The sequence below is a fragment of the Cygnus atratus genome, chromosome 2 (assembly GCF_013377495.2).
Source record: "Cygnus atratus isolate AKBS03 ecotype Queensland, Australia chromosome 2, CAtr_DNAZoo_HiC_assembly, whole genome shotgun sequence".
NCBI lineage: Eukaryota > Metazoa > Chordata > Aves > Anseriformes > Anatidae > Cygnus > Cygnus atratus.
The window spans coordinates 6,188,159-6,211,955 of NC_066363.1; the positions used below are offsets into that span (position 1 = coordinate 6,188,159).

The following is a 23,797-nucleotide window of genomic DNA, read 5'->3' on the forward strand; positions in this document are numbered from 1 at the left end:
ATGAATCAGGAGACAATCATGTCATCATTTTGACACAGTTCGAATTTCCTAACAACCCTCTCCTTTCCTCCAGAACAAATACCAAGGTTTTATTTTTGACGTCGTCTCAAAACAAGCCTTTGATGTCTCCATCATGATTCTTATCTGCCTTAACATGGTTACCATGATGGTGGAAACGGATGATCAAAGTCAAGAAAAAGTGAACATCCTCCACAAAATCAACATGCTTTTTGTTGCCATTTTCACCGGGGAGTGCATCATCAAAATGCTGGCTCTGCGACACTACTACTTCACCAATGGCTGGAACATCTTTGACTTTGTCGTCGTGATTCTGTCTATCGTAGGTAGGTGGATCTGGGTGGCAGGGAAGCATTTTCACCCAAACTCCAAAGTTAAAAAGACCGACGTAAACTTAATTAGACAGAGTTGAAGGCTTCGTGGAATAAAGTGCACTTAGAGAACTGGATCCTAAGCAATTTTTAATATTTAAATAATACAATGTAACACTGCCTAATTTGTGTGATCATGGATATGATGGGATGTATTAGACAACCAAATCTGTTCAGTGCCAAAACTCTGATGGTAGTGATGAAGATAACAAATATCATCCTATCACACCCTAGTACTGATTCCAATGTACATGACCATAAAACGTGGTTTGGCTCCATACACTTAACCTGTGTTCTGGATAACAGCCTAAGACAGAGAAGTGAAAAAGCCACGTGAAAAGGGCACATGTGAATTGCTATTGTTTTGTTATTTACTTTTTTGTACACCAGCATGAAAAAGTCCTTCAGGTCAGCTGTGGGCAGGTGCAGTGAGTCTCACTGCTGTCAGCCCTGTATAGGTGAATGTAGGGTGTCCTGTTAGGAAAACAGAACTATCTCCTCATTGACTGATGCTCCTGTTGCTCTAAACCCTTTGGTGGACCAGGAAACCTGCAAAGTCTCAATACAGGAGATCCACACTGCCCAGAGATCAGCCTGCATTTTGGGGGCATTGAATCAGCCAAGCCCGCACAGATTTCAGAGATTTGGGTCACCAGGGAACATCACGGGCATACAGCTGTCATCAGAGCCTTGATGCTGGATGCTGTGGACCTGTCCATAGCAGCCAGTTAACCAGAGCCATCACATTGGCCATAGCACTGTCCCACAATCAAACAGGTGATTTCAGATACAGAGGGGACTTGGGCTATCCAACAGAGCCCCTGCCAGCATGGGAGTGGGGAGACATGGGCTGGGCATGGCTCCTTGTGTCTGCAGACTGTTGGCATTGGACAATCTGGACAAAACTGCTCTTATTTCTGCAGGGAAGAGAGTTTAGCCACAGGGGTGCAAGCTTAGCACCCATCTAGAAAAGTGAAAAAATTAATAAGCAAGCAACCAATCAGATTTCCAGTAGGAATTTGCACCGTTTTGGTGATAGTTCATAAAAACAGACCCAGCACACAATGCTGACATTTTGCAAAGAAAAATATTTTCAAATCATAAAAATTCTGACCAGCAGCACTCCAGATAAATGGCTCAGGGGGGTCATGACCAAAAACTGCAAATATCTGTGTCCTGTCTGAACTGATCCTGGTTTCTCATTCCCAATAATTGAGTTTTCCCTTAATAAACTGTCCCTACCATCAACACCTTTGCTCATAGTCTCAACAAAATTTGCATGGATTAAATGGGCATGAAAATGCTAATGAGAATGCCATTTCCTTTATCTTGGGTCTTCCAGTTTGTGGAACTTTTCATTGATTTTGTCCATAATCCTCATTGATTTCTCTAAAGGGAATCAGGGATTATTTCCAAGGTACTAACTCGCTGTTTGTCTTTTCTTTTCAAGGCACCGTACTTTCTGACATCATTCAGAAATATTTTTTCTCTCCTACACTCTTCAGAGTCATTCGCTTGGCTCGGATTGGCCGGATCCTGAGACTCATCCGGGGAGCCAAAGGAATTCGAACTCTCCTTTTTGCCTTAATGATGTCCTTACCTGCTTTGTTCAACATTGGCCTCTTGCTGTTTCTGGTCATGTTCATTTATGCCATTTTTGGCATGGCTAATTTTGCCTATGTTAAGAAGGAATATGGGATTGATGACATGTTCAACTTCCAAACCTTTGCTAACAGCATGCTCTGTCTCTTCCAAATCACAACGTCAGCTGGTTGGGATGGTCTTCTCAATCCTATTTTGAACACTGGACCACCGTATTGCGACCCAAACCTTCCAAATGCAAATGGTTCAAAGGGAGACTGCGGAAGTCCTGCCGTAGGGATTTTATTCTTTGTTACTTATATCATTATATCATTTCTCATTGTTGTAAACATGTATATAGCCATTATTTTAGAGAACTTCAGTGTAGCCACTGAGGAAAGTACAGAGCCTCTAAGTGAGGATGATTTTGATATGTTCTATGAAATCTGGGAGAAGTTCGACCCTGAAGCCACTCAGTTTATTGAGTATTCTGCACTTTCAGACTTTGCAGATGCACTGTCGGAACCTTTGCGCATAGCGAAACCAAACAAAATCAAACTCATAGCAATGGACCTGCCCATGGTCAGTGGAGATAGGATCCATTGCCTGGATATTTTGTTTGCTTTTACAAAAAGGGTGCTAGGAGAATCTGGAGAAATGGATGCCCTTAAAATCCAAATGGAAGAAAAGTTCATGGCAGCGAATCCGTCTAAGATCTCGTACGAACCAATAACAACAACTCTCAGACGGAAACAAGAAGAGGTCTCTGCCATTGTCATCCAGCGGGCCTACAGGAGACATTTGTTTCGGCGCTCCATGAAGCAGGCATCTTACTTATACCGGCACAGAACTTTTGACGGCAGCATCCTCGAGGACGATGCACCCGAGAAGGAGGGTCTCATTGCATTCATGATGAATGAAAACTACGGCAGGCCAATAGACAAATCAGAAACGCTGTCCTCCACGTCCTTCCCTCCATCCTACGACAGCGTCACCAGAGGGACAAGCGATAATCTCCAGCTGAAGCTGACAGACTCGAGCAAAAGCGACGAGGCTATAGATTGTCTGCTCTCGCCGGACAGGGATAAAGAATCAATTGTTTAAATGTTTGTTTAGAATGCTTTAAAATATTGTTTACAGAATGTAATGCTGTAACTACACTACGATTGAAGCAGCCTTCTTACTAAACATTAGTTGCAAAAGAAAGAATGGAGTTTTTACCCTTAACTACAGGAGTCTAATAAGTCATATAACCTTTGACCCTGCTCTTTTTGACTTGGCTCAATATTTATATTTATATATGCACAGGAAGAATCTTGGCAGGGTCATAGCTGTTATATCAATGGTGTGAATACAAATATGCTAAACTTTAAAACAGTAAACACAATGTATATCTATCCACAGATAAAGCCTGGCTGTATACATTCATTTAAGGTCTTACTCATAATAGTGTGTTTACTTATGGCGATGTATGACCTTGCATTCTAAAAAGAAAAAAAAATATATCACAGCTGCTGTAGCAAAATGTAACACTTACTGTATATGTTGTGAATGGTCTTTCATAAATTTATTATATTTGATATTTTTTTACTTAAAAAAAATGTCTCTTTTTCCATGGAGATTAATGATCCTTACACTCTTCATGATGAACTCTGAGTCAAGGTAATAGGAACTTGTGGGATCCCCATCGTTTGAAGAGGAAAGTTGTTGCAAAGTAAACTATCAAATTAGCGACATTTTAACTGTTTATTACATTAAGCCCTCCCCGTTGGGACTTGCAACTGCTCATCAGCAGGAATAAAAAACAAACAAAACCAAACAAACAAAAACAACAACAGAGAAGGAAATGATGTCAAAATAATAGGAGAAATGGCTTGTTCTGTCCTTCAGGAAACTAGACAGTAATGGATTCTGTTTGTAAAACTGTTAATAAAAGCACTCATTTTTTAGTATGTTTCAAGAATCTGCTTTGAATACTGCAATCAAACTCACCATAGAAGTAGTGCATCACATTGTGTGTAGTGCTCCAAGGCACCATCTATGCTGGCAAAATTTCTGTTAAGGGCGTGGGATAGGTTACATTTTCCCAAGAACACTGAGCTAAGCAGCCTTATTGGAAACTCTGAACATTGACATTACTCCAAAAAATAGTACTATTAATAATAACAACATCAATTGGGTCACGAGGAACAGCTGCAACAGTGTGATCAAGAAGGTGGGAGGGGAATTGCCCCTGGATCTGTATGTAACTTCTGATGTTTAGAAACCTATCTTCTCAGTGTCCATCCTTCATTTTATCAGACAGTACAGTTAGAGTACTGGGGAAGGACAAGAAATAGAGGAACCAATAATAACAATCTGCTAAAAAATATAAATATCCTCATTCCTGCAGGCAAAGGAATATTTACAGCTGATGTATCCATCAGCTTCAGGCCAAAGAAATGACAACAGAGTGGAAGGTGGATGTGTGGCTGTAGAAAAGTATTAGAGGTTTTACATGCTAACATAGATTATTATTTATTATTAAACTTTCATCCTTGATAGAATGTGAGAAAGTATTTATGGAACGTAGAGAGAAATCTGTCATTGCAGACAAGTTCTTTCTTTTTCACCTTCAGACTGATTGTACTTGGGTTTGGTTGGACTTCATAAAAAATCTTGAGATCTCTGTAATGAGCCATTGCACTTTAAGGAAGAGTAACTGTGCTTTTCACCTTGGAGAAGCAAAGATATCAAGAATGTATTTAAGGTGTATTGTGATTGACATTAGTTACATCCCAGGTTGTAAAGGTGTCAAAATCCACATGGGGTTGGTTGGCAACAAGAATTAAAGCAACATGTTACAGTGAAGTTTGTCTATGGCCATTGTTATCTGTCCTCTAAACAAGTCAAAATATGTAAAGACAACATGTCAAAAGGATGACTATGTATCTGTGTAAATATGGGCTAATATATTCTCTCCATTCATTGAGAGGTGTCTCAGGCATTCACTTGAGAGTGGTCTATTGGTTAATTCAGAGGATTTGCCATCAGGATTCCTGGGGTCTATTCCTGATTCTTACTACATGATTTTTAGGCAAATAATTGAACCTATCTGTGCCTCAGTTTACCCATCTGTAAAATGGGGATAATAATACTTACCTACCTCACAGGGGTGTTGTAAGACTTTCTGGTTGCAAAGTGCTATAAGGGAATGAAATGTACTATATAAGTATTATTATAATCATGCTCTCTTGCCCTTTTAACCCCATGTCTATGGTGTATAACATAGGGCTGTTCCTCTGGAGATTTTGTTGCCTTTAAATCTTGTATGTAATTAGATTCTAACCTAAGGGAACTACTCTTTGTTCCTTAGAGTGAAAACACTCTTTATTCTTTCCTCCCTCCTCACTACCCTCCCCCCAAGTCCCCATCCCCATCCCCCAAAAAAGAAAATCGCTCAAGGCTTCTCAAATTAGAGAAACTTTATACAGATTCCCTGTGTATTTATGCTGTAATCTTATTCTGACTGTACATATCACCCAGAAAGAGAATGCAATTTTTATATTTATATGCATATATATATATACACACATACATATACCTATACATATATAAGTATCTTGTGAGTTTATAGAGTGGCTGACACTCAGAGGACACAACTTACTGATTAAAATGTTTTGTTCTCAATGGGATTTATTGATCGTTAGAAACGAGCTGCTGCCTATAATGACACTGTTTAATTAGGAAATAGTACATGAATTACTTGCTGAACAAGCATTTATTGGCTGATGACTGGTAAAATTATTTTCCTTTTAAAGCTTCAGAAAAAAAAAAAAGGAAAAATACTTAGAAAAAGGAGCATTTCTTATCTGATTTTTATCATACAATATAAACTGTTCAAAACAAAAAAATTAAAAAAATAAAAACCTTCACACAGCTGTGCTGTGTTGATCACTCTGTTTTACAAATATTTTAATTATTTACCACTTATATTAGAACTTGCCTTCTTAATATATTCAACTGATATTCTTAATAAAAGTGAGGCCAATGATGAATAGGATGTAATGGGAAGATTAGCTGGTCAATGATTATACTAGAGAAGAGCTCTTTCTCTGGTCATTTCACCCTTGCGTTAAAGGTTTTATTGTCCTTGCTGTGAGATCCTGTAGTACTAATGCAATACAACTGATTGTGTTTTCTACCCAAAACCTGTTAAAAAAGTGTTAATTAAAAAAAAAAAATCTGAAAGAGGATCTTAACTATAGATGTTTACAGTGCAACTATCTAAAAAATGAATTGTAAATTACTTTCAAAGGCTTTGTAATTGGAAGGTTGGTTTTCCATTGGGTTTTCGATTTTGTTGAACATTTCTTTAGATCCAAAGAAAGTATGGTATCTTTGTATGGTATGCAGAACTCCCCTCAAAAACTTCAACTATCCTCAGTTGCAGATCTTTATTAATGGAGATGCTGATCCAAATCCAGCAACAATATGACCTCCCAGTACAGTAGTGATTTAGTTAAAGATACTGACTCAATAGTTGGCCCACACTGTCTATAAGCATGGTGAGTGCTACCATTTTTATTGTTGATTTGTTCAATAAAGGCTACTACATGAATCACTCAAGCTACAAAAAAAAGCAAGGAAAATATCAGCCGATATCATAGGACATATTAAGCTGTTTGTACCTGGAAAAAAAATCAAGTTTATTATGTTTCTTTATTAAATAAATAAGGATAACAAATATTTCCTGTGCCAATTATTATTACTATTATTTGTTATTTTACCAACATTTATGTGATTTCTCTGGCTTTGTTCAGCACCTTTGTTTGAGTGACTTTTGTTAGAAGGCCAGTCAATGAAATCCCCTCCAGTTCATCTTGCATTGTAAGGCTAACTACTGGGCATTAAAGGCTTGAGCCAAAGCTTGTTGAAATTGATGGAGAATTTCTGGGTACTTCAGCCGGATTTGAAGCAGACTCAAAAGCTTTTCTTCAAAGAGAGTAATTTATAGGATGAGCCTTGCATTGTTATTTCAACCCATCCTGCCTGGTAGAATTAGTTGGTAGAGTAGGAGTTTTACTGAAAATATGAGATCCCACTAAGAGAACTGAAAAAATAATATATTTTCTTACACTTTCAAGTGTAATTATATAGATTTGCCTTTTGGTTGTTAGTGTTTTTTTCAGTTATACGCTAAAATTCTCACTAAACAATCATTCATGCCATAATCCTGGAATGAGATAGATGACCACACTTGGAGCTCTTCCCTTAACTCTTCTCGGCATTGATTGAATTAGCCTTATCTCCACATAGGCTTGCACCAATTCAGTTACTCTTTCAGTGCTCTGATTTATATTTAAACAAGGAAAGGTTTCTAATCACATTAAAACAGAAGAAAACGGAGCCAGTTTAAACTACAGTCAAAGAGTCCAATCAGTCTTTCGAGTTAGTTTAATAAAATAAGTTTATTATTATTATCACTTTTACATTAACCTGGAGCAATCTGGCCTTTTTTTTTTTTTTTTTTTTTATACTTAATAAGCATTTACTAAAATGTGTCTCGTAATCATATGACTTCCGAGTATTCATGTATATGGAATAAATCTGGCTGAAATTTTTTCAGCAATGTATTTTTGATTGGAAGGAGCCATTTATTGAAATAAAAAATTCTCTACTGAGATGTGTCAGGTTAAATAAGGATGTTCTTTGTTAGAATTTGTCAGCAAAATTCCCATGGGAAGGAAATTTAGTCATAATCCCTACTGTGAAGATTTCTATGCCTAGATTTTTACCAGAATTGCCTAACTCCTATGTGTGTGCTACCATCACTGTGCTGGGTCTGTTTTGGGTTATGGGCCTCTCTTCATTTTCATGCAGAACTTGGGGAAATTTCTAAAAGGTTTAGATATTTCCCATTTCAGGATGAAATTTCATAAATATATTGACTATTTTTTTCAAAAGGATTTCTTTTTTTTTCCAGCCCTAGGAGGGAACCCAGAGGACTGGCTTCTCAGTTAATGCCAGTTTTTACAAAGGTTTTTTGTTTGTTTGCTTGCTTTTTGAAATCAAATTGTGTTGAATTTACAAATCCTCAAACCTAGTCAATCAAACCTGTCTGCAGTCTCTGAGATTAGAGACAGGCTCTTCAATCCCCAGATTCACCCTGTGATTTTGCAGTGGTTTCAGTTCCTTTCTACTTCTGATGCAAATCAGCTCATAAGTACCAGGATCATTTTGGAAATAAGTCTGTGTTTGCATAGACAATAAGAGCAGTGCAAGCAAACTCAGGCACTTAATATATATATATAGATAGATATACACACATATTAGCAGCTTGCTTTAGATTTAGACATAGTTTTTATAGTAACCAAAAGCTGCTGTATGAAGAGCAGAAGTAAAAAGAAATGTGGTGCCGTGAGAAGTTTGTGCTGGGTTCTGGTATTAAAGGACACCGATGTGGGATGACAGCAAGTGTTGCATTTCTGACAACAGAGATGAATTTTTCTCCTATTTGCTGGGGTGCTGAGACAAGAACAGAACTGGGAAAAAAAGGAAGAAGGGAAGAGAAAGAGAAAGAGAGAAAGAGAAAGAGAGAAAGAGAGAAAGAGAGAGAGAAAGAGAAAGAGAGAAAGAGAGAAAGAGAGAGAGAAAGAGAAAGAGAGAAAGAGAGAAAGAAAGAGAAAGAGAGATAGAGAAAGAAAGAAAAGAAAAAGAAAGAAAGAAAGAAAGAAAGAAAGAAAGAAAGAAAGAAAAGAAAGAAAAGAAAGAAAGAGAAAGAATAGAAACAAAAAGAAAAAAATGCCCACAAAACTGTAAATGAATAGGGCTGCTTCTGCATGTCAGTTCTGCCAGCTAGCTGTGAAAGATGGGCCTCACTGGGTGAAGAACAAACATGGAAATCCTTCTGAGTGTTTACATATTGCAAAGAAATAGCACCCGTGTCAAAGGGAAAGCATGTGAAAGCAAATAGGCCAAGGGGAATAACTATTGGCAGCAAGCAAAAAATGCTTCAGAGTCAAACGTCACCGATAACCCCGTGAGGGCCGGAGGTGTTGGACCGCAGTGTGGGCCCGGTTTTGTCAGCACCTCCACACGAGCTATTTTAGCAAGCTGACAAGCCTCTGAGCGGCTCCTGGGCTGTGTGCTCATGCCACGGCAAAGTTTTGGAGACAGCTTCCAGGGTTAGATCCCAGCGGTCACCCTGCCTGGTGGTGGGCCGCAAGACTGTGCAAGCCCATGGCCTTAGGGGGGCTTTGTGCCCTGGAAGTTAGCTGTACTGAGTGCCGTGCTGGCACTGTGCAACCTGGAGAGGAGGAGGCTCAGTGAGGCCTTATCGACGTCTGTAAACACCTGAAGAGAGGGTGTAACAAGGCCGGAGCCAGGCTCCTTTCAGTGGTGCCCAGTGCCACGACAGGAGGCAGTGGGCCCAGCCTGGAGCCCAGGAGGTTCCCCTGACCCCCGGGCTGTGCCGGGTGGGTGGCGGAGCCCTGGCCCAGGCAGCCCAGAGGCTGTGGGGTCTCCTCCTTGGAGAGCTCCAGAAGCCACCTGGCCATGGGCCTGGGCACCCTGCTCGGGGTGGCCCTGCTGGGGCAGGGGCTGGGCCCGAGGGACCCCGAGGTGCTGCCAGCCTCACCAGGCTGTGATTCTGTGCTCAGGTTTTTCAGATTTTATTTATTTTTTACTAACTATATTAGAAACAAACAAAAACACACACACGAGGATTTAAGACAAAAGCAGCGAAGACTGAGGAAGTTATGATAAAATCGTGCAAAGTGGTCCTGCAAGGAGTTAAAATCCTTTCCCATGCTAAAAGGTGACTTGAAGTGCATACCTGTGTTTTAAAAAGTCTGTGTTATCTGTGAAATCCCGGTCATCCTAAAGCCTAAGGGAATTTAGCACTTGCCCTTAGGGCAGACAGGTTTGCAACCCTTTTTTTTTTTTTTTTTCAAACAGATTGCCCCAGTTGTTCACATTAGTCTTAATTTTTAATCTCCTCAAACCTGCAGACCAAGCATAAAGCAAATAATTTTCATTTTTAGCTCAGGGACAAGCTGTGCAAGTGAGGAGGATTCATACAGAAGACACAAACCTGGAGTCACGGGTCCCGATGCACATAGGGCAATCCAGCACTTGGTGGACTTGGTCACATCATGGACTGCATCTTTATTGCATCGAAAGGAAATTTTATTTATGTATTTATTTATTCTGAGCACCGCCTGGGTCCTACCAGGAAGAAACTGCGGGCATGGCTTGTCTTGATGATGTCCAAGGAAGAAAGGAGACTCAAAGGTAAGTGAATTCCTACAAATTTTGTGAAAATAAGCATCTGGGGAGATACCCACTGTGGGGCTTCTGGGAGCAGGGAAAGTTGTGAGGAGTTCAGGTCTCAAGGGAAGACAAAACATTTTAATAGAGATGACAAATCTTAAAATTGCCTCAGCTGAAGGGGGAATAATTAATCTGCACTTGCTTAACCACCAGGAACCATCAACTCCATGGCGAGAAGCATGGGAAATCAGATGTTGTCAGTTCTGGTGCCTCAAGATTTGTTTGGATTGACTTTACTACGGAGTGGGAGGATGTTCAGGACAGAACCTACTGTACATTTTGATGAGGAGATGGGAGGATGCATCTTAGGAGTAAGATCAGCCTGTGTGCCTCTCTCCCTTGCTGCACTTCTGTGAAGGGAACTTTCTCATCAAATACTTTAGGAATTGAGAAAACATGAGAAAGGTGTGGGATGGGAGTACACTGGTATTTTGATTTGCTTTGGTATGAGAAGCTATTGAGCAGTGGATGGGTGAGAGGGTAAGCCAAGAGGTATCTCAGCAGTGATGACATTGGGACAAATCCCTTCGAAAAGGAGATGCTTAACTCAATACTCAGCAGTGATGTAGCTCAGGGTTGTGTGCAGTGCCACAATGGACACTCTATGTGTGTGCAGCACAGATAACTGCTTATCTGCACAGCTGGTGCTCCCATATTCATTCATCCCCTGAGAAAAGCTGCAGGCTTTAGCTGGGCAGGCTCTCCAGCCTCAGGGCTTCACTGCCCAGAAGGCTGCCCTGATTGTCCTCATCTGGCACTGCTGGGTCCAGGCAGCAGGGAGGCACAGAGGGCAGCGGTCTGGATGTGCTCCTGCAATTGGATTCACCTCCCAGAAAGTGTAACACAGCACTGAGATACAGTAGGTCAAAAGAGAAAAGTGAGGCATTAGAAAATATGGGCAAAGAAGATAAGATCCCCTTTAATTATTTGAATTCTAAAAGTCAAGGTTCAGTTTGGGACTTGGATTCAAGTCCTCTTCCTGCTCATTATCAGAGGAAAGCCCCTCTGAAACCCTGTAATATTCAGCCAAAGTGCTGCTATCCTTATTCACAGTTTTAAGCCACATAGTTTCTCTCCTTTCCAAAGAACAGGGCACAATGAAAAGATTTATGTTGGTATAAGGTAAGAAAGAAGAAACATGATTTTTAATTATTTTTTTTTTTAAAGCTTAAATTTGTTGCTGTTGAAACCATGGTGAAACTTCTTTATCCAGGAGTGTGTGCCTGCCAAAAATGCAGCATCTTTTAAAAGTACTGGAAATAGAGCAGGGCTAAATGAATGATCCCGCTTTACTGAGAAGAGAATGGAGGCCAGCGGAGAAACCACCTAACTCCTCTCAGACTGAGGCTTGCTAGGCTTGAGGGAGGTCTTCATTTTGCTGCAAGCTTTTAGTGGTTGACCAGAAGGGTAAAACTGGGCTTCTGACACTATTGCGAGCCTTAGTGCATCTGAAGATAAGTTGTCCACTGCAAAAATAGGCACACATGGTGCAAGAAGAAGCCAAATGAGTGTGCAGGAGTCAGGTGTGACCATTGAGGATAAAGCCCCCATCTGTTACCCACTGTTGACCCATGCTCTTGCACTCCACCAGGAGAAGGTCCTGAATTTCACACACGGTGTGCATGTGCTGGGAACCATAAGCCACCACGGTTGCAGAGCTTATTTTTGGGTAGGGTCTCAAGGACTTAACAGCTTCAGGGGCCAGAGCGTGAACCTGCTACCCAGCAGCTGTGATCTCCTCACACCTCAGCCTCTGTGGGAAGATCAGCCTGAAGATTAGTCAGCCTTCGCATTCTTGGAGTGCTTGGCATAGAAACACTCCTGGGCATTGACAAGGGGAAGGTGAAGGGCTACCCAGGCTCCAGAAGGCGGTAAATGTGGCCCCTGTCCAAATCTAACAGGGGTAGTAGGGCTTTATAAGGTTATATGTGACATGGGGTGTGGGGGATGACTCTGGTTTACACCTCTCAAGTCAGTTCAGTGTCACAAGGCAGATTGGGAATTTGCAGCAAAAGGGTACTTGCAGCAAAACAATATTGTCACTTCCATGAAAGCAACCTGGGTACATCCTCCTTAGGGATTTGCCTTGGAGGAAACTCCAAATAAAATTAGTGAGGGCTCTCCAGAGTTAAAAAAAAAAAAAAAAAAAAAAAAAAGAGAGAGAGAGATTAGAACTTGATCTTGTAGGAATCTTTTTATCTGGTGATGTTTGTAATTGGTGATCATAGTTTTTGTAATCCTCTCCATTCCTGGTGTAGGTAGCTGATGGTTGCAAGTATGACAGTTCTGGTCTCGGAGCTGTGTCCAAAGCCCTGAAGCCTGAAGCTTAAGGTCCTTACCCAGCTCTAATTTGAGAGCTTTGACTCTCACACCAGCTGACTGCATGGATTAAATGCATGTAAATACCTTCATAGCGACTAGCAAAACATACTCGTGATGTTATCCTAAATTGGGATGCTGTCTTTCCAGGGGTGTCAGTTTGATGTTATCGCCTACTCAGCAAATAATTCCCTTTATCGAAGAAGGAGGATTTCCAGTGATGCCCACTCACAACCAGCTTCTTTATCCTTTAACTCTGCTTTCTGCTGTGCTTTGCCATAATTAAAGTTGGCTTTCTAAATGCCATGGTGCAAAGATGCAGATTCTAATGCTTCGATATCATCTCTATTTCAGCTCAGCCTGCTGTGAGTCACTCTGATGTCTGCACCTTGCTGCTCCATCTTATTGGTCTTTGAAAGAGTGAGGAGGAGAGCTCCCATTACAAACACTCATCTCCCTCCCCAGCTAATGGGGTCAGACAGGTCTGCCTGCAGGGGACAGATTTTCTTAAGGGTGTCATGTCACTGAGAAGAGCTGTGAGAAGGTGGGCTCTTGAATACGATTCCAGTGTTCCTTAGCTTACAGCACTTGCTAAACCACACTGCCCAAGGCAGTGCCTCACACCCAGCATGAAACAGGCTTTGCTCCCTTACCCCTCCAAAATGCTTGAGACTCTCTGCGCTGTCTCCAAGTGCTAGTTTTCTGCTTATTTCCCTATTTGTAGGGATATACTCCCAAAGAACCTCATTAATTTCTGATTGTTATTTCTTTACTTTGGCTGTAGGAATTTGGTGAGTGCAATAAAAATGTGGTGTCAACCTCAGACCTCAGTAGCTTTGGAGCAGTGAGTCAGGCAGGTTTTTACTTGCATGGACCACTTCTTGTGCTGTATTTCCAGCTCATACAGTTTACCTTCATGCTGGTAACCGAAATGAGACGTAGGTGGTTCTCTTGCTTAGAGACTACATAACATGGCAGGACTAAACTCTGATCCCTCTGAACAGGGTCTCACCTTCCAACCTGCTTAGCTGGAACAGTCCTTGGCCAGACTGAACCCTGAAGAACATGTTTGGGAGTTGCAAATTTACCAGATCAGAAGTGTCTTGGAGATCTTTCACAGTTCAAACTTCAGGGCTGGCTGCTAGACCAGCCTCCAGCAAAGCTTCGAGACCTCCCAAGAAGGAAAACAGCTTCTGGTAAGAGAAGAATAAAGAAGACAAGCAGCTGATAATGGGAGAGAAGCAATGAGAAAAGGGAAGAGATATGAGGAGATAGGGGGATTAAATGTGGGTGGCAAGGGATAATCTGGGGAAACCCCCAAGCAGAGCTGCTTCCACTACCAGAAAATGCCCAAGGAGCAAGCTGACAGCCTTGGGGTCCAGACGATGGTGTGCCCCCACCAAGGTCTGCGCCTGCCCATGTCTTGTTTAGTGGTATGGGAATAATCATATTGACAAAGGGCTCACACGCCAGGGTAGTAACCCAGGGAGCTCCCCAGTCAGGCTGCTTCTCTGTCTGTTCAGTCCTGATGAAACACCTCTCTGATCTGCCGAGTCACCAGAAAGCGTGATATATTCTGGTTTGAGAATATTCCCTGCAAGCTCCTAGGAACTGAGGGCTTTGAAAAATGGATGTCTGATGTTTTTTTCACAAGGCTGACCAATCTCATCAGCTTGTAAAAAATAAAAACACAAAGGCTAGTCTGCGTACGTGTATGTGGAAATACACAGCTGCAGGAGGATTTTGGAGAGAGATTTACTCAGAGAGGACTCTACTTCTCCATTCTGAGCTCCTGAAGACATTTGTCGGAGCCAAAGCAAGCTCTTCATTTTTAGAGGATGGAGAAGGAAGGCTATTTTACCCTCTGAAAACGAGTGCAACGTTAATGAAGCCAAAACCACAAAAGGGCTCAGTTACACTTACATTACAAGCTCACCACAAAATCTAATGTTGGTGGAGTTCGAATGTCTGCTGGCTCGCAAGAAGATGACCACAAGGAATGCAAAGCACGGTCTGGGTACTGCTGTCCCCACTCCTGGGGAGACAACCTGCTGAGCTGGAGACTGCCCCAGGCAGCTGGCAGCCTATGATATGAGTGTGGTTTGCAGTCCTCTTTGCTTCCTGCTTGCTAAGTCTCTTCCTGTTTGTTTACAGGGGGTCACAGAAGGAGACAGGAGGCTCCCTGTGGTGGAGACAACTCATCTCACCAGTGATGGCAATGTTGTCACAAGACCCAAGGCCAGAGTGAGACAAATGCATCTGACTCAGCAGTAAATTTGCTTTCCTCCTACCCCCACATGCAGCATGACTACTGCTGATCCATAAAGGATGCTCTGGGCATCTCTCGTAACAGCAGCTGTCCCTCTCTTCGGAGCACAGAGGCATCTAAGAAATCTTGGTATGTCTCCTGCCACACTCGGCAGGAAATCTCAAACCACACTGCAGGCTAAAAGTGATCTTGCAGCAGGGCCAAAAGGTTCAAGACCCAGCCGTCCTTGTCATAGCACATTAAAAATGGTTAATCATTCAGCCGTGCACAGGCAAAGGCTTTTATGTAGAGCAAATGTAATCTTCTGCCACAAATCACAGTGAGAAAGTGTGGGCAAGCTCCAGGAGCTAGCTTTCTGCTGACGCTTGGACTTTGTACAGATTGCATGCTCGGCAAGACCCAGGTCTCTGGGAGGGGAAAATAAGTCAAGGATTCCCCTTTTCTGTGACAGATGCCTTCCAAGGAGCAGACAACTGATGCCCCCTAGCCACAGGGTGAATGCAGTCTGTCCCGTGTCGCTCACAGACGTTAGCAGTCATGTGCTTTCTGGAAATGCTGCTGCTCCTTTCCTTTTTCCCTCCCCCAGGTCTCTGCATGGAGGTAATCAGCTCATCGCTGCTTAGTCGTGAGCTCTGTCAGGACTTTCCCTGACTTTCAGGGGGGGAAATGCAGCCAGAAGATGTTTTTCTTTCACTAGCCGAGCAAAGTTCCAAATTCAAACATTTTGATCAACATTACGTTAAACATTTTGACTGAATCAAAACTATATGTATATTTATTAGGGGTAGCTTTGACTGAAGACATCACGCAGAAATATCATGCTTAAATATTGAACTCTGCCAGTTTTCTCTCTGCATACACTGTTTCCTTTTTTGCTTTCTGTTTCATTAAAGTTCAGCCTAAGAGCATCTCCATCCTTGGTCGGACTTGGACATCCAGTTGGTGTAAGACGCTCCTGGTCCCACTCTTGGTGTTACACGTCAAAGAACTTCATTTTTCTCTAGCACCACTCCAGCCTGAAGATGCATCATATCCTGGAGGTCAAATCTCCCTTGCCCATCAGAGTTTTTGTAGCACCTGAGAGCATCCCTACGTGGCTGACTGTGGCTGTGAGCTGCTGCAGTGTGGCACTGTGCTGGTGTGGCTGCCCCAGCTCTGCCCAGATCCAGCCCACTCCTCAGCTAGGCTCTGTACGTCAAACCCAGACCTGGCCATGAACAAAGATATTTTTCGCCCTAGGTGGCTGATGCTGTAAAGAATCAAGATCATCCAGTATCTTTTCAAATGACTGGAAATATTTCTGTGCTATTAACAACTTAGCTATGTCCAACCACATGCAAAAATGAAAAAGGGGATAAGAAGTACCCTGTTGAGAAGCAGCAATGTAAATTTGTTATCTGAAGCCTGTTTTGCTCAAATTTTTTTGCTTAACATTTGTTGTCCTCTCTATCATCTTTGCTTTCCACAGAGCAGCCAAAGCAAATGACCACAGTCCTAGAGGATTTTGGTGGAAGTGGCCACAGTTATAATCTCCTCCACAGATTCCTTCCAAATATACAGTGACATATTGCCTCTCTGCGTATTGTTTTGGCTGTGGGACTGTCAGAGCCTGCGCCATCAGGACTTGCTGTCCCATTTCGTGTTGCTTTCTGAATGAAGCACAAGAGCTGCCGTGGGGTGCCCAGTGCCAGCATCACTGTCTGTACCCGAACGCGTGGAGGGCCAGGTACTCTTCTGCTACAGTTAGGTTCATGAAAAGGATCACTGCTCTTCCCCCTGTGGTTCAACACTTCTAATATTCTTGCATAAGTAACCGACTGAGCCATTTGTAGCTGAATTCAGCTGATAGCATTGCTCTGAAACAGCAAATCTGTGACTTTTTGGTCTTGTGCTCCCCGTGAACAAACCAACCCAGGGATAAAGGGCTCCCTCTCGCTTTAAAAACATAAACCCTCACTCTGCCCATGTGTTTCTGGTGGGCTAGAAAACATTCACATTGCAACAGCCACCACTGAAATGTGGTCACTTCTGGGAAGAGAAGCAGCTGCTGTTCACTGAGGGAAGGGCGGCTTTGTGGTTTGGGCAGTGGTGGGAGCTCGGGATTTTTTTCTGGTAACACCACTGCTGGAAGCCGCAGCATCATGTAGACATGCCTTTGCAGGATGGACTTTGCACAGCTCAGGTGCTGGTGGCAATGTAACCACAGACATGAGCACAGAGCCCTCAATAAACTGATTTATTGTCTTTCTTGGGTAAATGATGCAGCTCATGCTGACCTCTGTGATGTTTTAGCTAGACTGCTGCCAGCCAGCAGGCTTAAAGCAAGCTCAGGTGTCACTGGGCTGTATCCCAAGAAGATCCAAGAAGTGCAACCAAAGGGTTACGTTGTGTATTAACCCCCTGAGGTACCTGCCTGCTTTACCTGCCTTCTGCCAAATGGATGGATGGAGGGTTTGTGCACAGAGGGGTGTAACAAAAAGCAAAGGATTAACTAAAGTTGCTTAATTAGAAGTTAATACCTGCTAAGGTACCCATAAGATTTTCACACACACACAAACCCCCTTTGTTGTTTATTTTTAATCAGAAATATCCCTTTTCAGTGGGGATTTAGGAAATAGGTTGGGAGTTCCCCCAAATGCTCTGTATTGACAGGCGGGATGTCTCAAGGTGTAAGCCTCAGATGCAGGCAGACATAGCAAAAAAAAAAACTGTTTTGCTACATGGTAGAAAACAGAAGAGATAAAGCTGGAAATTGTCAAAATGAAGATGAGCATGAGGTGTCCAGTTGATTTCTTTTCTTTACTTTATATATATATATAATCATATATATATAATTATATATATATATATATATGTTATATATATATATATTTTTTTTTTTTTGGTTCCAGGAAGGAAAGGATCCAGCTGGATCCTATCTCTAGTATGGCTTGTTCCTCTGTAAAGGTAGTAAAAGGCCACCAGAGGTTTTACAATGGGATTCAGATGTGAAGCAACCTTTAAGCACCAGCAATGAGTGGGTTGAATCCATAGAAGCAGCTCTTCCCCGTCCACCACTTTAACACGAAACAGCCATCCAGGGTTTTGGAAGGATGTGCTGGGAGGCAACCGGCTGCAGCGCTGTGTCTGTCGAACCGCAGGACATTTGGGGACATAGGGGATTGGTATCGACAACACAGAAAGTCAAGGACTGTAGGGAGTGACAGCTCAGGATTTTGCTTCTCCTTCCCTCCTGTCTCCTACCTGCCTCGCAGAAGCTGGTGCCACCAAAGTGCCGCAGCACAGCCCCATGGTCAGGCTGCCATGCCATGCCTGGGCAGGACCAACACGTGAGATCGCCTGAAGCAGAGTCAGAGCAGATTTGGGATGGTTAAGATAGCCTTTTGATACCGAGGTGCTAAACCCTGTCTCGGGGCTGTACCCAGCTCCCCGCGATAAAGGCCCGTTCCATTTTGGTGGTGGCACTGCACGGCGCATGCCACAAGGCCAAGTCACAGCGCTGAAAAAGGTAGTGAGACACTCGATACGCCAAACATGTGGTGAATCACAAAGGAGCAGGAAGAAATATTCGATCAGATATTCAACCACATGAACACACTAACCAGCCCGGACGCAGTATATCATCTTCCTCCGAACAACAGCCCCGTGCCTGACAACTGTTACAGTCCATCAGTTATAAACCTCCAGCACACCTCCAGGAGAGTATTTTTTGCTGATATTTTTCTTCATCTGCTTTTTATTTTTTTTTTTTTGGGGGGTGAAGGCTGCTGAAGAGCAACAGTCCCAAGATCCTGAGCCAGCTCCAGGTGCGGGTGCTCCGGGATGTGGCGGTGCGGGGCAGGGGCTGCTGAGCCGCTGCCATCCCCCGCCTGGCAGGGAAGGCTGCATTTGTCAGAAAGCTTCCATTAGTTGTGCATTCCAGCTATAATCTCCCAGCCCGAACACGGCAGCATCTGCTTCAGAGACGGTATTATATAACCGCAATTGGCCTGCACAGAGCCCGTTAAAACCCTGGGCAGGAGAGAGCCATTGATTCCACCACACGAGAGGCAGAGCGGAGCTGTTCTCTAATAAGAGCCTTTCTGTGACTATACCAGCTATACCAACCTTTCCTTTCCTTTCCTTTCCTTTCCTTTCCTTTCCTTTCCTTTCCTTTCCTTTCCTTTCCTTTCCTTTCCTTTCCTTTCCTTTCCTTTCCTTTCCTTTCCTTTCCTTTCCTTTCCTTTCCTTTCCTTTCCTTTCCTTTCCTTTCCTTCCCTTCCCTTCCCTTCCCTTCCCTTCCCTTCCCTTCCCTTCCCTTCCCTTCCCTTCCCTTCCCTTCCCTTCCCTTCCCTTCCCTTCCCTTCCCTTCCCTTCCCTTCCCTTCCCTTCCCTTCCCTTCCCTTCCCTTCCCTTCCCTTCCCTTCCCTTCCCTTCCCTTCCCTTCCCTTCCCTTCCCTTCCCTTCCCTTCCCTTCCCTTCCCTTCCCTTCCCTTCCCTTCCCTCTTTCCAATTTTCCTCTCCTCTCCTCTCCTCTCCTCTCCTCTCCTCTCCTCTCCTCTCCTCTCCTCTCCTCTCCTCTCCTCTCCTCTCCTCTCCTCTCCTCTCCTTCTCCCTTTTTTTTTGCATTTTGGGGCTGTGTCCCTTGCAAATATTCAAAACATGCATCCATGCACAAGTGCTATCTGTTTGAGCTACCGATCTTAAATACAAAGCCCTGAACTACATTGAGAAGTAAGAAGGGTTGTTTTTTGGTTTGGTTTCTTTTTTTTTTTTTCTTTTCCTCTTTCTTTCTTTCTTTCTTTCTTTCTTTCTTTCTTTCTTTCTTTCTTTCTTTCTCTCTTTTCTTTTCTTTTCTTTTCTTTTCTTTTCTTTTCTTTTCTTTTCTTTTCTTTTCTTTTCTTTTCTTTTTCCTTCCTTCCTTCCTTCCTTCCTTCCTTCCTTCGTTCCCTCCTTCCTTCCTTCCTTCCTTCCTTTTCTGTCTGTTTTTTTTTTTTAATTGCTTGCTTGTTTGTTTGTTTCATTTTTTTAATACTTGGAAATGGTGACAGTAGGATTACACGCAGAGGAAACTCCACTGTGTCAGATCTGTTGAGAGGCTAAAAATACGTTCCCTCTTTAGAGGGGGGGAGTGACTGGCAAGTAGTATTAATCTGAAACAGTCTGAGGCAGATAGAAGGATTATAAAGCAGCTCATTTAGGACCGCAGAATTCATTTTCAGTCACTCCTTTGCAAAATGCTTGGTGACTCCTGCGTGCCCAACAGAAGGTCTCTGAAAGCAGTGCAAAGACAGCAGGGAAGGACTTTAGCCCACTTATACACAATTGCAAATCTCTGAGGAGAACATCATTAACTGCACTCAAGTGACAGCCGGGATTAACTTGGCTGAAACCAGCGAAGAAACATGCAACGCTAAAATCGAGGACGCCACAGAAACCTGCTAGGATAAGCTGCCACTACAGCAGCTTTAGGCACTGGAAACCAAGAGGTGCAGTCGGACGCCTCTGCCCCCGCCCTGTGACACTAATGCAGTGGTTTTTACTTGCTTTAAGAGATTGTTTGCACAAGCACATGGGTGTGCCTGTGTGCACAGATTTCGTGCGTGCAGAATCTGTGCATGCGGTGCACATGTGTGCTTATGCACATTTGCATGGGCACACACAGACACGTGTGCATGCTCTCCCTTCCCCTGCAGAGAGGCAGAAGGTCCTGTCCACGCACACCTCTTCAAACCTCTCAGCCTTGCAGCCCCCCCCGAGGTCGCCCCAAAATCCCATTTTGCACAGGCTGCCTTCCGAGGAGTGGGGATGAGCAGGAGAACAAGCCATGCTCTTTAAAAATACACAGGTCACTGCACAGAGAAGGGAAGGGAGGGGATGCAGAAGAGCACCTTCCTTTATTTTTGCTGTCGGTCTGCCAGGCTGGCTCTCGGAGGGCCCCAGCAGCACCCTCTGGTGACCTGAGGTCTCCCAGACAGCCAGCAGCTGCTGAGGAGCCGGGGCTGGGCTCTGCAGCGCTTTTGCCATTACTGGAATAAATCATTCAAAACTCTGACAGTCCCCGGGGAAGGGGGGGGGGGGGTGGTGGCGAAGTCTGAGGTTGCAGATAAGTGATGGAGGAGAAGAAAGAGATGCACTGGTGAAGGTGAGCTCTGTGCAGTCATCCTGTACCAGGGCTGGCTCCGTGCATAGGGACGGTAGTTTGAGCAGGTTATGGTGGTGTGGGCAAGAGAGATGCCCCCATTTCTGCCTGCAAGGAGGTAGTAAGGGCTTACTGATACCTCAGCACCTTGCAGGGTATTCACTCAGTTGATCCTTGGGCATGGTGTCCTCCTATACCACGAACTCCTGCAACAGCATCACCCCAAAATTTAGCCTTTCTGTCATCTCCTGCCCATAATATCAGGCTCCTGCGCACGCATCAGTTCTCCTCTGCTTCCCACTCTGCCCAGGGAATGGCAGATCAGCTCACAGGCTCTAGTGTCTACCCTGCAAGCATTTAAAAGCATGGACTGAAGGCATCCGAAAGATTGCCTGGAGCTCTCAGATGAAAAACCATGCTTTGTAACGTCAATTTCAGTAATCTACTGAATAATCGTAGAATAATTTGGCTTGGAAGACATCCCTGGAGGTCCAACACCCTGCTCAAAGCAGGATTCGCTTCAAGCATCCAAGTCAAATAAGGTTGCTCAGGCCTCCATCTAATGAGGTTTTGAATACCTGCATGGACAGAGGTGGCACAGCCTCCCCGGATCCCTGTTCCAGGCTGCTTCCCTCTCACTGGAATTTTTTTTCTTTTATATCAAAATGATTTTTTTTTTTCCTTACGCTCCTAAGAAAAAGGATATGGCTCCATTTTCTCATTGATCCTATATCAGGTAGGTGAAAGCAGCAGTGTGGTCCCCACTTAGTCTTTCCTTCCCTCGAGGCTGAGGATAACAAGCTTTCTCCTGCTCTTCTCACACACTGTGTCCTCCAATACCCCGACCATCATGGTGTCCCTCTTCTGGACAAGCTCCAGTTTGTTGTATCTCCCTTGAACTGGGAAGGTGTACGACTCCACATTTGTTCTGGGGGCACTCCATGAAGTTCCCATCTGCCCATTTCTCTGCCTGGATTGCAGCCTTGACTTCCAGCGTGTTGTCTGCTCCCTTGTTTCCAGGGAAAGTGATAGCTGGCACATGAGTCTGCTTTTAAATGGCACTTGATGTCTGGTATGTATGGCTTCTGAGATCGGAAAGCAGGAAACTCAAAAAGGTCATTGATTGACTGGTAGGACTGTGCCTCTTTTCTTTTGAGGTGACAACACCAGGCTCCCAATAAGCACATTAACTGAAGGAAGAAAAAAAATGCCTTAAGACATTGTTAAGGAGAATGCCCTGCTACACATTTTCTGGTAAATTAAAGTCCAGTCCAAGTCTTTATGTCTCAGGACTGGTCCAACCAAGTTTTTTACGGAGCACTTCAGCTTCTCCTTCCATTTGTGGTCTGGGAGATGGAGCTGTACTACTGGCCCAGGTGATTTTAATCTCCTCTAATGGAGAAAGAGAGTTATTCTTGGGTTCAGGAGCTGATCTAGAGCTAAGGTTTTGATGTGCTGCTTCCCTCTGGCCAGCCCAGGAGGCCACTAGCCAAGAGGCTATCAGATGTTAAATAAGCAGCAGTTACTTCTCACCAACAGATCTGAGAGCAGGTCTAAGTTTCACCATGGTGTATGGCACAATGCAGTAGCTTAAAGATTCTGAGCAAAATTATTTCCCTCAAGCAGGTTGTCATGTTGGTTTTGCGCTCTCCTAATGTCAAAATTGACTTGCTTACTTTGGGAAAAGTTGCCAATTGTACACTTCCTTGCCTGCATTCAAAGTAGCATGTCTAGCCTATGAATTTTTATGTAACTGGCTCTTATGTATTTTTAATGCAATGGCCAATACAAAAAAGTGCATGCAGCTATCTTCTCTAACCAATTCATTTTATTGCTCCTCACTGTTTTATTTAAGTCTCTTCTTAAAAATACACCCTAACCTCTTGTTTTCTAACATTATTTAGGCCTGGGATAAGCCAGAACAAGTGAAAACAGCAGAGCTGCTTTGCCCAGAAGCAGACGGGGTATGACAGGGCCCAACAAACCCCCCTGACTCTGCACTGATGTCTGCAGGCTCCCTTGAGTCTGTCTGCATCCCATGTCCCATGCTCTGCAGCACCATGCCCAGGGGACAAAAGCATGGCGGGGATACAGAGAGTTTGCATCCAAGTGCTGCACCTGATCAAATCAGCTCTGGAAATACCTAGATGACATGGTGGGGAGATGTGCTGGCCCTCAAAGCCCATCCATTCCCAACCCCCTGCCACGGGCAGGGACACCTCCCACCAGCCCAGGCTGCCCAAAGCGCCACCCAGCCTGGCCTTGACAAGCCCGCTTTCCCTTGTGCTCATCTCCAAATGCAGACCTGTATGTGCACCAAGAGAGAGGCTTAACCGGCCCTGTGGGAGCTGGCAGCGTGTGCAGGAGGTCATTCATTTCTTGATGTCCCTTAGCAGGCATCCTATGGGAGCCCTGTACCCAAGTCATGCAACATCTGAAGACGAGGCCACTTCAGAAAGTGCTCTAGCTATTCCCTCTGGCTGAGGTGAGACAAGTAATTTCAGAGTTCAAATAACAGTTCACCCACATTTATATCATCATTACCTGATCTCATCCATTACTCTCGACACGCTCATGAGCTAGGCTGATCAGCTCTGAGCACACTCTTCCTAACAAAGCTGTGCAGAAGGGATTGTTTGGGGTTATGGGCAGTGCGGTTATAACTTCAGGGTGCTCAGAGTGTGACCGAAACAACGTGGGTGCTTTCTCTCCAAGCTCAGCTGCCCACAGAAGAGAGGCTGCTCACAGTGAAGCAAGGCCTTTTGTTCCGATTAATATAGAGCTGACTATTGTGTGGGGAACTCA

At 43.8% G+C, this 23,797-nt stretch overlaps 1 protein-coding gene across 17 annotated transcripts in view; it reads left to right on the top strand.

The window, feature by feature from the left end:
• Positions 1–6,566, top strand: part of LOC118251891 (sodium channel protein type 5 subunit alpha-like) — a 208,884-nt gene extending 202,318 nt beyond the window's left edge. For all 17 annotated transcript variants that reach the window (XM_050709327.1, XM_050709322.1, XM_050709330.1 and 14 more), the window contains 2 exons: positions 74–344; positions 1,840–6,566. In XM_050709327.1, coding sequence (XP_050565284.1) covers positions 74–344; positions 1,840–3,074 — 1,506 coding nt within the window. In that variant the 3' untranslated portion in view covers positions 3,075–6,566. The remainder of the gene's footprint in view (positions 1–73; positions 345–1,839) is intronic.
• Positions 6,567–23,797: the final 17,231 nt, after the last annotated feature.